This window comes from Hyperolius riggenbachi, chromosome 1 (genome assembly GCF_040937935.1).
Source record: "Hyperolius riggenbachi isolate aHypRig1 chromosome 1, aHypRig1.pri, whole genome shotgun sequence".
In the NCBI taxonomy this organism is placed as follows: domain Eukaryota; kingdom Metazoa; phylum Chordata; class Amphibia; order Anura; family Hyperoliidae; genus Hyperolius; species Hyperolius riggenbachi.
The window spans coordinates 332,459,957-332,476,537 of NC_090646.1; the positions used below are offsets into that span (position 1 = coordinate 332,459,957).

At 42.8% G+C, this 16,581-nt stretch overlaps 1 protein-coding gene across 2 annotated transcripts in view; it reads right to left on the reverse strand.

The window, feature by feature from the left end:
* The window catches only part of FKBP8 (FKBP prolyl isomerase 8), a 155,371-nt gene that overhangs the window by 79,060 nt on the left and 59,730 nt on the right, over positions 1 to 16,581 (reverse strand). For both annotated transcript variants that reach the window (XM_068233904.1, XM_068233903.1), the window contains exons 3-5: positions 9,619 to 9,788; positions 3,492 to 3,580; positions 783 to 1,000 (exon numbers count right to left, since the gene is read on the reverse strand). In XM_068233904.1, the coding sequence (XP_068090005.1) occupies positions 783 to 1,000; positions 3,492 to 3,580; positions 9,619 to 9,788 (477 nt within the window). The remainder of the gene's footprint in view (positions 1 to 782; positions 1,001 to 3,491; positions 3,581 to 9,618; positions 9,789 to 16,581) is intronic.

Here is a 16,581-nt window from a genome sequence, read left to right on the forward strand (position 1 = left end):
GTTTGCTCTTCAAATGTTGTGTTACATGACCAATTTGACCAATAAACTTTCTTTTGGTTTAAAAAGAAAAAACCATGTTGGGGAAGCAATCCTCAGTGAGGCCAGAAACCCACTAAGAGTGATTTTCGATTTGAAAACTCTTGCTAATGTAATGCTGTGAGTGTGATCCCACTTGAGTGAAGTGATTTTATAAAAATTACCCATAGCATTGCATTAGCAAGAGCTTTTTCAAATCACTAGCGATTAGAAATAGCTCCTAGTGGGTTTCTGGCCTCAAAGAGGGATGCTCTCAACAGCCCCCCGCAGTCAGATATGAAGGGAAGCAAACCCAGCTGTAGTTTTAAGAGTTTCCAACATTTTCAGTCACAGAATTCTGCTTTATTCATATAAAGAAAACACATTACAGCTCTGTAAACTTCCAATGGGAACCGACAGTCCAACAGTCCGCTAGCCCAGTGCAAGCTTACAGTAGATATGAGTCATGCATTTAAGGTACTTTTCACAAGTCTCCTGCTCCTAAACACATTTGATTATCCCTAGAAAATGCCATGCACACTTGGCCAAGTCCTGTTGAGCAAGCACGCCTGTATTCATTCAGCCTGTGTTCATAAAACATGAGCACTGGTGATCCCCCTCAGCCCAGCCTCTGTTGAAGACTAGTGCTGTGAAAAACTGGGGGAGGGGTAAGAATTTGGTCTGAGATGTAAATTGCTAGTGGTTAGAGAAGACCTGACATTCTACCGAAATGACTTAAAATTCAAACTACAGCAGCCAACACATACCTTTAGAGCTAGAATTCACAATCTTCAGCGCAATGTCATATGAATTTATTGCAAACACAAAATCTGCTTGCTGAAAGTAGTAGTTTCCACGTTCCCTCTTCTTGTTCACCAAGTCCAGCTTCTCCTGCCCTGTTAGTAACTCTAGATCTGGTCCATCTTTCACATCTACCAAGGACACCTCAAGAATAAGGTTGGCATTGGGTGGAATATCTGGCTTCCTAGAAAAAAAATATATATATACGTTTAAGTTCTAAGGTGAGCCAAATTTTTCCAGTCTGATTCACATTTTCCCAGAGAGGTAGCATGTCCAGGTAGTGCAGACACACTGGGGATAAATAACAATACATACGCTGTCCAGAGAAAAAAAAAAAAAAAGGCCTACCCCTCAAATTTGTACATTGCAATAATTCACTGGACAAAACTCGACAGGTTACAAAACAGATCTGTAAATTGGGCCCACAGGTACACATGGACCCTTATGTCATGGTTGTTCAGCTGCTGCCATCAACTCCAGGAGACCATCCAGCAGCAGTTCCAGTGTAAATAGAACCCAATGCTGGGAATACAGGGTTCAATTCTGCGCTCGATCATTTTTGCTGCTCGGTTCTGCAGTCTCTTATCTTCCACTTGTTTTTCTTCTCTTTTTCTATTCACCTCTATGAGAAATTGAGCAGTGAAACAAATCGAATGGGAAATCAGACATGTCAGAAATTATCTATCGAGCCATCTAAATGGCTCAAAAACGAACCGTGTATTCCCAGCATAAGATAAATGACTCAATCAAAATGCAATTTGAAGACCTGTGGCATTGTAAAAAAGGCATTGGCCTCGATTCACTAAGCTTATCTCCTGTCTTTAATAACGTTTCTGAGCAGTTTTAAGTGTTATCACCATGGTGATAGGTTAAGGAGAGATCTCAAAGGTGCGTACACACTCCTCATCTCTTCAAATGACTGGTCGGCGGACCCGCCCGCGGGGCAGCCGTTCTGATGACAGTTTCCCCGTGTGTACAGTCTGACGGCAGGCTGATAAGGCTGGTTTTGACCGATCCGCTCGGCGGATCGGTCAAAACCAGCCTTATCAGCCTGCCGACAGACTGTACACACGGGGAAACTGTCGTCAGAATGGCCACCCTGCGGGTGGGTCTGATGATCCGTTTGAAGAAATCAGGTGTGTGTACGCGCCTTAAAGTTAACATATCAATCCTTAAAATAACTACAGAATTCTAAAGTTAAAGACCAACTAATTAATTAATTGGTTAATCAGTTAATTAACTGCATGTGAAAATAACTACAGAGGTGGTCAGAAATGATAAGATAACTATCTCACTGTGAAAACTTCTCTACACCTTATGCTGAGAATACACGGTAGGTTTTTGCCGCTCGATTGAGCCATTTAGATGGCTCGATTGATCATTTCCGACATGTCCGATCACCCGCCTGATCGATTTCGTGTTAGATTCTGCAAGGGGGACAAAGATAAGGAAAACGACCGTAAGATAAGAGAATCGCCCGCGGAATCGAGCAGGGAATCGATCAGGCGGCAGAATCGAGCCACAAAAACGCACAGTGTATTCCCAACATTAGTAAAGCAAGATTCTTTAGTGAATTAACACTGAAAATGTCATCGATGTGTGGTGATAAGTTTTCTCCTGCCGTATTGTCTCCAGCAGTGAATTGCGGCCAATGTTAGATCTGTAAAAAATATTTACATTAAGTGTGTCCATTTTGTATTGTAAGCATAAGGAAGGGTTTTGTGATCTATTAAAGAGGTTTTCACTTCATCTTGCATTCACTTTAAAAAAAAAAAATAACCTATTTGTTATTTGTATCAAAGGCAGAAGTGAAACTTTTCCTTTACCAAGACAGACACAAAAATAAAAATCTAAAATTTAGTTAATAAAAATGTAATTTCAAACCTCTCATATTATAAAGATGTGGTGTATACGGCATCATTTTTCTCTCAGAGTAGCTTTGCAACTTTCATGGTAGCTAAAGCTATGTATACGCTATGTGACATATGCCGATATTCTTTGATAGAAAGTCAATACTGATTTAAAGGACACCCAAGGTGAAAATAAACGTATGAAATAAACAATTGTATCTATCCTTCTCCTAAAAATGACTTTTTACGATAATCTAGTTTTATTTTATATTTAAATCTACTTTTTTACTGTTTTGTTTTTGCTCAATGATGCATTAATTGACGTAGGCCAGAGCTAAAATATATGAACTATTGACCCTTTTTATATCTCTTTCCTGCTCTCAGAAGCCATTTTCTGCTAGGAAAGTGTCTTATAATTGTAATTTCTTATCAGTGAGGGTCACACTGTGGTCTGATCCAGTCCTGACTCAGACAGGAACATACCTGATGTTTAACACTTTCAGGCAGAGAAAGAAAAAAAAAAAAAAAAGGAATACAGCATAGTTATTTGTATGCTAGGCACTGCACATACCTATGCCTATCTCATGTCACGTGTCACCTCGGGTATCCTTTAACTACCTTACATCTGGAGGTCTCACCATTAAAATGGGCAATAACAAACAAATATTAATCAAAAGTTGGGGGGGAAAAGGGAAAATATCTATTAAATTACTATATTCCTGAGTATGACAATTTTATGTATAGATATGTGATCACCGAGTCATCTACTATTATACCGTATATTATTTTGCTCAGGGACAACTGGAATTCTGACTAATTACTTACCTCCCTTCTTTACCATAGCAATATTTTGCATCTGCTTCAATGAGAGAAGTTTCTCCAAGCTCCATGAGCAGTACGCATAGGTCCAGGGTCTAAAACACAAAAAGAAAGTACTAAAGTCTTTACGTCAATTCTCCTGCCGCTATGTCAAAATTGAAAAAAAAAAAAAAGAGAAGAGCAATAGCATAAAAAAATAAAAATAACGGTTCAAATGGCTGTGTGGTTACCTGGAGCAGAGAAGATCATCTCAAATGATTTACTGTGTTTGTACAACTTAACATGACTTGTTGTTGCAAGTGTTAGCTCCACTTTTGTGGCTGTAATGGTGTGTCTTTGTATCTAAAATGTAGTCATTTTCATAAAACACTATCTAAAAAAGCAATGCAACCAGGGGCGTAGCTAGAAATCATGGGGCCCCATAGCAAAGTTTTTGGTGGGACCCCCCCTAAAAAAAAAAAAAAAAAATCTATAAGGCATCCTATTGCCCCGTCGCCCCACCCCAATTACAGCTAAACCTATTCTCATACAGAGCCCTCCCTCTACCTATGCGTAACCCTAACCACCACCCCAGCTGATGAAAAACCTTAACCACACTGCCACACAAAAAAAAACAAAAAACCTTAATATTAAGTGCCACAAAATTGTAGATCTAGGGCGCCTCAAAAAACTATCAATATCGGGTGCCACTGGGTACCCATACAAATATTGGTTATAGCAGGTGGCCAAACTCCAGTCCCTGCTATAAATATTTGTATGGGCACAAATAAAGGCCCTCAATATTTACAGGTTTTTTTTTTTTTTGTGGCGAGGGTGGGCGTTAAGGTTTAGTGTACTTAAAGGCAAACTGAACCGAGTAAAAATATTTCAAATAAACACATAATGTATCTATATGTGAATATTACATACTTACCTCACTGTCAGTCTCTCTAAGAATCTCAGCATTTTGTTCTAACAATGATATCTTCCAGTTCTGACAACATTTTGTCAGAGCTGAAGAATATCATTTGCTGTCAGTTATATTTCAGTTGTTGTCAGTAATAAGTGAAAGGGCAACTGATGTGCAAGGTAATGTCCATGTTTCCCTATGGCTCATGTGGGTGATGTTAAAGTTTAACAGTGTGCTGACCAGGAAGCTGTTATGGGCTAATGGCCATTTTTAATATGTAGGATGGAGAATTCTGTTCCCAGTCTGCAATCCAGATGATTGAATTAAAGTGCACAAGTCCCAGCAGTCTATTAAGGGCCAGTCATATTAACAGGAATGTGCTCACTGTATTCTCAGTGTCGCGGGGGCAGCGTGTTGACAACAGATAGTAGCCAAAGTTTAAACTTGCATAGTAGCAGTATCTTACATGCCCTCCACAGTTTGCAGCATGTGGTGCAGAGCTTGCAATTGTTAGTGGATGGGCAGCACAATGGCGCAATAGTGGATAGCGCTCTTGCCTTGCGGGATTGAGTCCCCAATTCAAAGCCCAGGCAGGGCACTATCTGCATGGAGTTTGTATGTTCTGTCTGTGTGAGTTTCCTCCCTGCACTCCGGTTTCCTCCCACACCCCAAAAGCATACAGATAATTTTATTGGCTTTCCCCTAAATTGGCCCTAGACTACAATACATACAGTACACGATACATACCTAGACATGTGTCTACGGTAGGATTAGATTGTGAGCCCCTCTGAGGGACAGTTAGTGACAAGATAATATACTCTGTATAGCGCTGCGGAAGATGTCGGCGCTATATAAATACATAATATTAGTGCCACTCAGACCTCTGGGTATCCTTAGCAGCAGTTGACAAAGGGATGCTGCTATATCCGGCAGTGACACCAGACACTGGGAACAGGATTCAGCGTTCCAGTTCTGCCTTCAGTCCATGGCGGTGTGAGTGTGCACAGACCAACAGGTGTAGATTTTGGCAGACATGTGCTAATATTCAGCATTGATTGTTTTATTTTTTTTGTGCTATTTTAAGTTTTTAGGCATTTAATTATTGTCTATGTATATGTGCAGGGGTTCCTTATTTTCTGTTGACTGTGTTGTGTGGAAAGGGAAATATTTCACTCACCCCAAGTTGCCGCATTCCACACTTGCACTTCAACAAAACTTGTAAAAAGAAAACCTGAGGATTTGAGGCAATAGTCAGCCTCAGTGAGTCCCTGACAGCATCTCTCCTCTCTCTCTCGGTCTCCCTCTCTCTCTGGCTGGCTGCATTCCTCTCTGCTGCTCGTTCCGGGGACTGTGTGTAGCAGAGGGGAGGGGGAGGAGGAGAAACCAGGTGCAGCTCAGTATCACTCTGTTTCCTGCAGGAACTAAAAACTAATTGTCGGCTGGAAACAGGGGCAGAAGGAAAAATAGTCCCCTTTCACCAGCCTACGTCTGTGCAATCTCCTTGCAGGGAGAGAGGGAGAAGGGGACAAAGTCTGCACACAGTCATGCGGATTGAGGAAAAATTAAAACACAGACAGCCAGGACCTCTGGGCCCCCTTGTGGCGTAGGGCCCCATAGCATTGCTATGGTTGCCATGGTGATTCCTACGCCACTGAATGCAACTGTACCACTGATCCCTCCTGATACAACTTTAGAGGAACAATGCGCTCATTCATTAGTTATCTAAAGCTGAACTAACATGATGAGATAAATGTGTATTCCTACTAACATTAGTACTAGACCTACAAAAAAGCTGTCTGAGGTCACTTTCATTATTATCATCTCATTTTGCATTGACGTTTTAAAAGAAAAAGTAGTTCCAGTTTTCATCCAGCACCCGCCTGGCTGCTCCTTCACCCCTTATCAGAAGCATCTGAATGTCAATACAGATTTAGTCACAAGATCATTGGTTCATAAAAAAACTATGCGGTTATCTATGCAGATGAAACAGTTGGACAGCATGCAAAATTCAGCTCCGGCTCGCTTGAAAAGTAACAAACACAAAACATATTTATTTGTCCAAGAAAACGCTGCTGATAACATTTTAGTGCAGTGGAGTAATTTTATATTTGCCTGCTCTCGTGCGGCTTCAGGTCTCCTCCAATCTTCCTGACAGACATGCTCTATGCTGCATAACTCTGGCTCGGTTTTAAAAAGGCAAACCACACTAAGCATTGCTTTTTAGTAGGAGGGCTTTCTGGTCTCTTTTAGTCCCCTATATTTTCCTTGTGGTTTCGGGTCATCCGGAACTGCTTGGTTACTGTGATGCATGTCACGGAATCAACAGCTGGAGATGAGGAAGTTTTCAACGTGCAGCTGCCAGGAAGAACGTCAAAGACAAGATGCAGCACTGCAGCAGGTAAATATTACACTGCTCCGCAGCACTATTATATGGGGGAAAGGTGTGTAGGTCTATGTGTGTGTTTTACCAGCCATTTGTGGAGGGATTTGCATTGTGCCAATTTCAGGGAGGGGGTCCTGTGGGTTGTTGCTGCACCCAGGCTCAAACTGAATGTTTTAACTAGAAACACTGTAATCCTCTGGTTTGGAAGGCAGTGTACTGTTACTGCTTACAATGATGCACATTTGAAGCTCTCAAGGGCCACATAAAATGTCAAGGAGGGCCGCTTTCAGCTCGTGGGCCTTGCGTTTCACACCATTCAAGCTTCAACAGGTTGCATGGGAAGCGTCGGTGCACAGCCATTTTTAGATCTCTCCAGAGATATTCAATCAGATTCAAGTCTGGGCTCTGGATGGTCCACTCAAGGAAATCTTTGAAGCCACGCCTTGGATATCTTGGCTGTGTGCTTAGGCCCTGTTTACACTTAATCAGTTGCTCTCAGTTATAACTGAAAAAACAACCGATTTTCAAAGTAATGCCCATGTTTTCCTATGGCATAGTTCACACTTAACGTTTTATCTGAAATATTTTTAACAATGCACTGCTATGGAGAAGAAGAAAAAAAACGTGTGCCAACTGATTAAGTGTAAAGGGGGCCGTAGGTCTAAGTTCAAGAGCGATCTGGATCAGGTTTTCATCCAGGATGTCTCTGTACATTGCTTCAGCCATCTTTCCCTCTTATCCTTACTAGTCTCCCAGTTCCTGCCATTGAAAAACATCCCCACAGCATGATGCTGCCACCCAGTTTTACCGTTGGTTGCAGAGGGGGGGACATGCGGACGCAGCGTCCATCCACCACCAGAACAGGTGATGCAAGAAACACTCCAGCGTCCACAGATGTGGTGAAGCATGGATGCTGCTTTTCCATGTCCCCACCCTTTCACCCTGGCAAACCTATAGAAGCAGCCTGCTATCTTCCTGCTATCTTTCATGTAGGAGGCTAATTGCAGCAGGTGATAGGAGGGTGGGCAAGCAGTGTTCTCCCCAGTATGTTTTAGCCAAGCACTCTGCCCAGTTGCCTGCTGATCAAGAGCGACCATGCTTCTGGCTCCCATCCTCCAAAGCCCCAAGCTTGATAATCCATTCAGGGAGGAATCAGCAACTTCAGATCCTACATGACAAAAAGGCACCGGGACATGGAGCAGCTTAGAAGATGGGAATAGAGCTGTTGTCCCGCCCCACAGACATGAGTACAAACAATGCCCTGAACTGGCCGCCAAAGTGATCCGTGACTAACTGCGGCTCCTCTTCACTTCTGCAGGAGAATGAGGCTCTATACAGCTAGCTGCGCAAGAAGTGTGTGGTGAGTGTAGTTGGCCAAGTGCTCTAGGTGTATTTTCTGCTACCATAGAAAAGTAGCTACACTATCTACTGTGCATGTGAGATATGGTATTGAGCGTGCACAGTGGGCACTTGCTGCTTAGAGGCCCTCTGATGATAAAAGTATGCTACCCTAAGTAGAGTGGATTTTTAGCGGCTGCAAGGGACTGCAGGGGAGGTTAGTGTTAGGCACGGAGAGGAGAGAATAGTGTTAGACAGAGGGGAGGTTAGGGTTAGGCATAGGAGAGAGAAAGTTAGCATTAGGCACAGGAGAAGGGAGGTTAGGGTTAGGCATGAAAAGAAGAGGTTAATATTAGGCAGAAGGGAAGATAGGGTAAGGCACCGGACAGGGGAGATTCATGTTAGGCACATGAGGGCGGAATGTAGTATTAGGCAGAGGTGAAGGGAGGTAAGTGTTGGGGAACAATAATGTATAGGCAGTTTTTAAATATATCAGTGCATAGATTTATAAAAGGTAGCATAAAATATATAGGCTGAATTTGAATAGAACACTGGCTCCTCTCACTGCCTGACTGACTGTATGATGGGTGAGTGGGCAGGTCGTTTAAGCATTAGCTCATTTCCTGGCCCTCCAACTTGAGTGCGCTGATAAATCCTGACAGCAGCTCCTCATCTGTACTAGCAGCATTTTACTAACATTGGAAGCCCCCATGCATTCACTGCTACAGCAGCAACTCTTGCCACCACCCAGTACCCAGAAACAGAGGCCATCAGTATCACCTGACATTCAGTACCCAGAAACACAGGCCAGCAGCAACGCCTGCCACCAACCGGTACCCAAAAACAAAGGCCAGCAGCATCACCTGCCATTCGGTACCCAGAGACACGGGCCAGCAGCATCACCTGCCATTCAGTACCCAGAGACACAGGCCAGCAGCATCACCTGCCATTCAGTACCCAAAAACAAAGGCCAGCAGCATCACCTGCCATTCAGTACCCAGAGACACGGGCCAGCAGCATCACCTGCCATTCAGTACCCAGAGACACGGGCCAGCAGCATCACCTGCCATTCAGTACAGAGAGACACGGGCCAGCAGCATCACCTGCCATTCAGTACCCAGAGACACGGGCCAGCAGCATCACCTGCCATTCAGTACCCAGAGACACGGGCCAGCAGTATCACATGCCATTCAGTACCCAGAGACACAGGCCAGCAGTATCACCTGACACTCAGTACCCAGAGACACAGGTAGGTTATTTCATGTTTTTTTCATTACAAACAGGATATGTGCTGTGTACATGTGAATTATGATAGTTTTGGAACCCCAACAATCTGAGGGACCATGAACTGGCCCCCAGTTTGAGGACCCCTGCTTTAAAGCAATGTATTTTTAACCATTACTGTAAGAAACAGTAAAACAGCCAAGCAAGATTGGGACTGTACATATACATTTATAGTAGCATGTTACATGTCACATCAGGTACCTTTAATAAAGTAGTCTGACAATCTATAGGTCACTCACCTGGATGACGTCTCCATCTCCCAAAGTGAAGGTAAGTGTTACATTTTCCTCAACTACACTGTCATCACCCAAAGTAGTCTTCAGTCTCACAATTACATCTTGCCCTTTCAGTGGTCTGCTTGCAGCTCCCTGACCTTGGATCAGTACTTTCTTTCTCAGGGCTCCATTTCCTGCAGATACAAATGAACGAAGTCAAATTTCATTCTTAATTATTATACAGTACAATCTCGTTATAGCAAACTCTAATATAGTAAACCTCTGGATATAGTAAATTCAGTGCTCCGGTCCCAGCAAATGGGTCTGTATAAATATACAATGTATGACCAATTCTGATATAGTAAACTACTTTTCCTGGTGCCTTGGAGTTTACTATGTACAGTAGAATCCCTTTATAGTAAAGTAATGGAATTGTTTTTTCATACACACAACGTATATACCACATTACTAATACAGAATCTTTGCGGTGGTCTATTTAACCACTTCGTCCACAGGTCAGTAGATATACGTCCTCTGGGACTTCATCTAAGCCACAGGTCAGTAGATATACGTCTTGTAGCAGAAGCAGTGCTGTGCAGGATTGGGCTTGCTCCTGTGCATATTTCTGGCACTATCTGATGCAGGACTAATTGGTTAATGGGAATATAACTTTCCTGAGCTAATGAGATTGATTTTTACTATTAAAAATACTTGTATTTTCTCATTTCATAGTGAAAAACACACTTTGTAGCACTATTTCAGAATCAAATATCTTCACCATAAATTGTGACAGGAACATAATCGAAGTTTTGTGATAAGCAGTAAGAATAGCTAAACAAAATGTGTGTTTTTTATCTACAGTAGCACTTTTTATTTTTAAACTGGAATTGGTAAAACTGAGAAATACATGTTTTTTCTATTTTTTTCTTTGTTTTCCCATTAAAATTCATAGAAAACAAAATTGTTTGAGGGAAAAAATGGCATACAATGAAAGCCTAGTTTGTCTTGAAAAAAACAATACATATTTCATTTCTGTGTCATAAGTAGGGATAAAGTTATTTCTGATTAAATAGGGACATAGCTAAACTGTCAAAACTGCTCTGGTCAATAAGTTGAAAACAAGGTCTGGATGCGAAGTGGTTAAGGACATAAATATTTTTTATAAAGTTACACCATATACAGTAAACAGTACATAGCAAAAATGAAGCAAAACTCTACATTGGTAGTGAATAAACAAATATTCAAATAAGTGCAGGGTGGCAGTCCGTATTTTTTGGACTATAAGATGCACTTTGTCCCCCAAAAAAGTGGGGGGAAAAGCCCCTGTGTCTTATAGTCCGAATACAGGGAGTCCATGACTTACGAACGCCCGCCGTTACGAACCACTGCCTCGCCGCGATGTCAGGGACTCCCTGCAATGCCCCCGGTGTCCTCCTGCACTGCCCATACGTAACGTTAATAGCGGCGGCAGGCGTGTATCTGCCCTTTGTCTGACCTAATTAGCCGCAGTAGGCCATGCATCTGCCCCCATGTAATATAATTAGTGTTGTATCTCCTGTGCAATATAATTAGCATTCAATACCCCGGCCGCCCATGTATAGTAATTAGCATTCAATCCCCCGTCTCCCGCCCGTGTAAGGTAATTAGCAGCGGGCATCACTCACCTAAGACTGGAAGTCTTATAGTCCGGAGCGTCTTATAATCCGAAAATATATATACACACATATACACACAGTGGTTTACAAAAGTATCTGGCCCCCTTGAAGTTTTCCACATTTTGTCATATTACTGCCACAAACATGAATCAATTTTATTGGAATTCCACATGAAAGACCAATACAAAGTGGTGTACACGTGAGAAGTGGAACGAAAATCATACAGGATTCCAAACATTTTCAAAAAACAAAACTGCAAAGTGGGGTGTGCATAATTATTCAGCCCCCTGAGTCGATACTTTGAAGAACCACCTTTTGCTGCAATTACAGCTGCTAGTCTTTTAGGGTATGTCTCTACCAGCCTTGCGCATCTAGAGACAGAAATCCTTGCCCATTCTTTGCAAAACAGCTCCAGCTCAGTCAGATTAGATGGACAGCGTTTGTGAACAGCAGTTTTCAGATCTTGCCACAGATTCTCGATTGGATTTAGATCTGTACTTTGACTGGGCCATTCTAACACATGGATATGTTTTGTTTTAAACCATTCCATTGTTGCCCTGGCTTTATGTTTAGGGTCGATGTCCTGCTGGAAGGTGAACCTCCGCCCCAGTCTCAAGTCTTTGGAGACTCCTAGAAGTTTTCTTCCAAGATTGCCCTGTATTTCGCTCCATCCATCTTCCCATCAAATCTGACCAGCTTCCCTGTCCCTGTTGAAGAGAAGCACCCCCAGAGCATGATGCTGCCATCACCATATTTGACAGTGGGGATGGTGTGTTCAGAGTGATGTACAGTGTTAGTTTTCCGCCACACATAGCGATTTGCATTTTGGCCAAAAAGTTCTATTTTGGTCTCATCTGACCAGAGCACCTTCTTCCACATGTTTGCGGCAAACTGCAAACGGGACTTCTTATGCTTTTCTGTTAACAATGGCTTTCTTCTTGCCATTCTTCCATAAAGGCCAACTTTGTGCAGTGCACGACTAATAGTTGTCCTATGGACAGATTCCCCCACCTGTGTATGCTTCTGCCTTAGGGCACGTTTCCACCACAGCGAATCTGCATGCGTTTTCTGCATGCAGATTCGCACAAGCAATAGAAGTGGATGCACGGCAGACCCATCAGAATTCGCACGTCGCATACGATTCGTCGGTAATGTAACTAAATAGGAAATCCACAAGCATTTTAGTCTTGCGGTTTTCCCAGTGTTTCAGCGTGCGTTTTGCTTAAAAACTCATGTCAATGCATGCCGGCATTGACATGGTTGAAATCGCGTTGCGCAAACCACAAGCGATTCCGCGTGAAAATCCGCATAGAAACGCCAACGAAACCGCATGCGGATTTGTTGCCACGAATTTCCCATTGAAATCGCGCCGCAGTAAAGGAAATGGGCCCTGTTACCGAAATTTTTGCCTGGATTTTGACTACCCTCTGCCTGCCGCCTGCACTGACAGCCTAGATTTTGACTACTCTCACTCAGCCTGCCTTATTTGTACAGTTTCACAATTTTTTAAGTTTATTCATGAATGTAATTATTTCAACAATTTTGTGTTCCAGTCTTTTATTTATATGCAGAATGTTTACCTGAGCAGTACGCTCCGAACCACGTGGCAGTGATTGACAGCACCGCTCGCGCAGGAGCAGTACAGGCTGACCCCCAGGTCGGCCTGATGTCATCGCCGGGGACCGGCAGGGTTTCACAGGCGAATGGCTCACCGCGTAGCTGCAGCGAGGGACATGCTGGGAGCTCGAGGCTGGACGAAGCCCCAGGAAAGTAGCACTTGTTGTCCTCATATCCCCGTGATGACTCCTTTAAGAATTGGAGGACTAAAAATCTTGCAAAAAAAAAAAAAAATGTGCCGCTTTTGACTCATAATTCCAGACAGAAATGCACCGCCAGGGAGGTTAAACAGTAAGGTTTTTTTCCCCGTATGGACCTGAACAATTTACATGTTTCATGAAAGGGAAGAGCTCCTTTTCATTTGCCAATAACTTAATCACTACTTATCACAACAAAATGATCTATAACCCAAGCGCGATTACGAGCGGGGAGAGCGCACAGCAGCAGATGAATATCTACGTCCCTGGGACTTCAGATGAAGTCCTGCAGGGCGCACATATACTACACGCTGTACAGTAATTAGTTAAAGGACATCCATGGCTATAATTACTACACTGGTTAAATCACAGCAGAGTTGATCCAGGGATTGTACAGATTGCCATCTGTAGTGAAGAAGGAATTTCTTCCCCTTAAAGTGGTCTAAAACTCAGCATTTCTTCTTTGCTCTAGAAAATTATTTACAGCCTTAAACCTACTACCAGAAAAAAAATTGTAGCAGAAAAGCATTCACACAGCACTTTGTTGTGCAGTGGAAAGTCCTGTCAGCTTAGGATCCGCATCAGGAAGATGAGAGAACATTATCTTTTGTTTACATTCCTCAGTTGTTACATTTCATTACACAGCCAGCCACATGCAGATGGAACTGCTAGGAGGAGCTGACAAGCAGAGACATGAGAAATTTTCACTAGATAGCTGCAGTATACATATATTAACATCTATTAATAAAATGCAATGGCAGCTTTCAGAGCAGATAAACTGTACTTTGGGACCTTGTGATTTGTAAACAGGCAATATTACTTGTGCACAAAAAAAAAATATGTCACCAGAGGTCTGCGCTCTCAGCAAAAAATATCTATCTTCCTGCAACCTTAAAAGCAAAAATCAACACCAGTTCGCCTCCTCCATATAAAAATGTCAAACTTAAAAACAGAGGTGGCGCTCACGGCGAATTTCATGCAACTCAAAGACTGTTTACAAAGACATTAAAATAGAATTTTAATGTCTTTGTAAACAGTCTTTGAGTTGCATGAAATTCGCCGTGAGCGCCACCTCTGTTTTTAAGTTTGACAAAAAAAATATGATAACTGTATGGGTAATAAAAAGTAGGAGAACACATTTTTATTGAATGTTATGTCAGAGTTTTATTCCACTTTAAGGCCCTGTTCACAGTGGTCAGTTGCGTTACAGAATAATTCTGCATGTCAACTGACTGCCCATACAATTCAATGGGGCTGTAATGGATCACGTTATTCCAAGGCCACATACACACATCAGACTATTGTCTTTGGAAAATGAAAGATCACAGACCAATTTTACCCCCTTCCATGTAGTATGAGAGCCATACCTACACAGTCTATTCTATGGAGCTGAACTCCCCATCAGAAAAAAAATCTTTGCAAGTTCCTGCACACACAGATGCTGTACAGACACTAAAAGATCAGTATCTGCAAAAGATCTGTTCCTGCCAAAAATCCATTGCTGCAAATTGCAATGATAGTCTATGAGATCTGCAGATCATCATACACACATGATTTAACTGACATTCATCTGCAGATCAGATCCACCAGGATGGATTTTCAGATCTGCGGATGATTGTCTGATCTGCAGATGAATGTCAGTTAAATAATGTGTGTATGATGATCTGCAGATCTCATAAACTATCATTGCAATTTGCAGGAATGGATTTTTGGCAGGAACAGATCTTTTGCAGATACTGATCTTTTGTGTCTGTACAGTATCTGTGTGTGCAGCATCTTGCAAAGATTTTTTTCTGATGGGGAGTTCAGCTCCATAGAATAGACTGTGTAGGTATGGCTCTCATACTACATGGAAGGGGGTAAAATTGGTCTGTGATCTTTCATTTTCCAAAGACTATAGTCTGATGTGTGTATGAGCCTTAACTCGCTGTATGAAGGCTTTGCATTAAAAATTCTATGGCCAGTCTCCATGGCAGTTCACACTTAACATGTGAGTTATGCAACTGACCACTGTGAACCTAGCTTAAAGGTCACTTGGCCTAAGCCTTAAGGTTTTGTTTTGTTTTTTTGCCTTCTGGATTAACTGGGATATGTGCCGGTGCAGGAGAGAAATGTACCTAATGTTTATTTGTTTATAGATTTATTTATTTTTTAAATTCTATCTAACTGGGGGGGCACCTGTCACTAACTGGGGGGGGGGGCACCTGTCACTATCTAACTGGGGGGGCACCTGTCACTAACTGGGGGGGCACCTGTCACTATCTAACTGGGGGGCACCTGTCACTATCAAACGGGGGGGGGGGGGGGGGCACCTGTCACTATCTAACTGGGGGGGGGGGGGACACCTGTCACTATCTAACTGGGGGGGGGGACACCTGTCACTATCTAACTGGGGGGGGGGACACCTGTCACTATCTAACTGGGGGGGGGGGACACCTGTCACTATCTAACTGGGGGGACACCAGTCACTATCTAACTGGGGGGACACCAGTCACTATCTAACTGGGAGGACACCAGTCACTATCTAACTGGGGGGGCACCTGTCACTACCTCATCCGGCCACACCACAGCACCACCGCCAGCCCGGCCACAGCAGCACTGCAAGGCTTTTCAGCCCACACATCACCAATCTGGCCAAAAACACTATTGCCAGGCCAGCCATGCACAGCAGCCAGTAGAGGAGAATTCAGAAGCCAGGTGAGAGGTGTCTACCATATTAAAGGGTCATTCTGCCTATTTATGTGAAATGCTGTCTATTTATGTGCCTCATGATTGCTAAATTTGTCTTGTTGGGGGCATCATGATTGCTGAATGTGTCTTGTTGGGGGCCTCATGATTTGTTGGGGGCCTCATGATTGCTGAATTTGTCTTGTTGGGGGTCACATGATTGCGAACTGCGAGACTATGGAGAAGCTGAATCATCATCATGAGACAATAGCATTAAACCTACTTTTTTAGCTTTTTAAAACTGAAACGAAAACTGGGAGGTTCTAAAAAAAAAATATTCTAAAAAAAAAATACAAAAATACATTTTTCAGGAGTAGGATGGATAAAATTGTTTATCTTCAGAGTTCATTTTCAACTTAGATTTTCCATAATGTTCATGTATGAGTTCAAATGTTTGTATTTCGTTTAAATTGCTGTTGCCACTTTGTGATAGATAAGTGACTTTTGGGTTGCAGTTTGGGCACTCGGCATCCAAAAGGTTCGCCACCACTGTCCTAATCTAATGTCCCACATTGCGAAGTTCATGTAAATTTGTCTCCACCCTTGGCCACACCCACATTCTGGTCCATGGCCACACCCAACTGAACCCCCATGTTTTTGGCAAGAACCTTCGGCCTTCCACCATGGGGTCTGAAAAAAAATGGCCCTCCATGCCCGTGAAGTTGGACAGCACTGGTCCAGAAGTAGCTGAGTATCACAGTCATTTTAAATCTCCCTAATTGGTGCTTATTATGCTTGATTGCTGCTCGTTAACATTCACAGGCATTTTCAATACCTGATCCAAAACACTT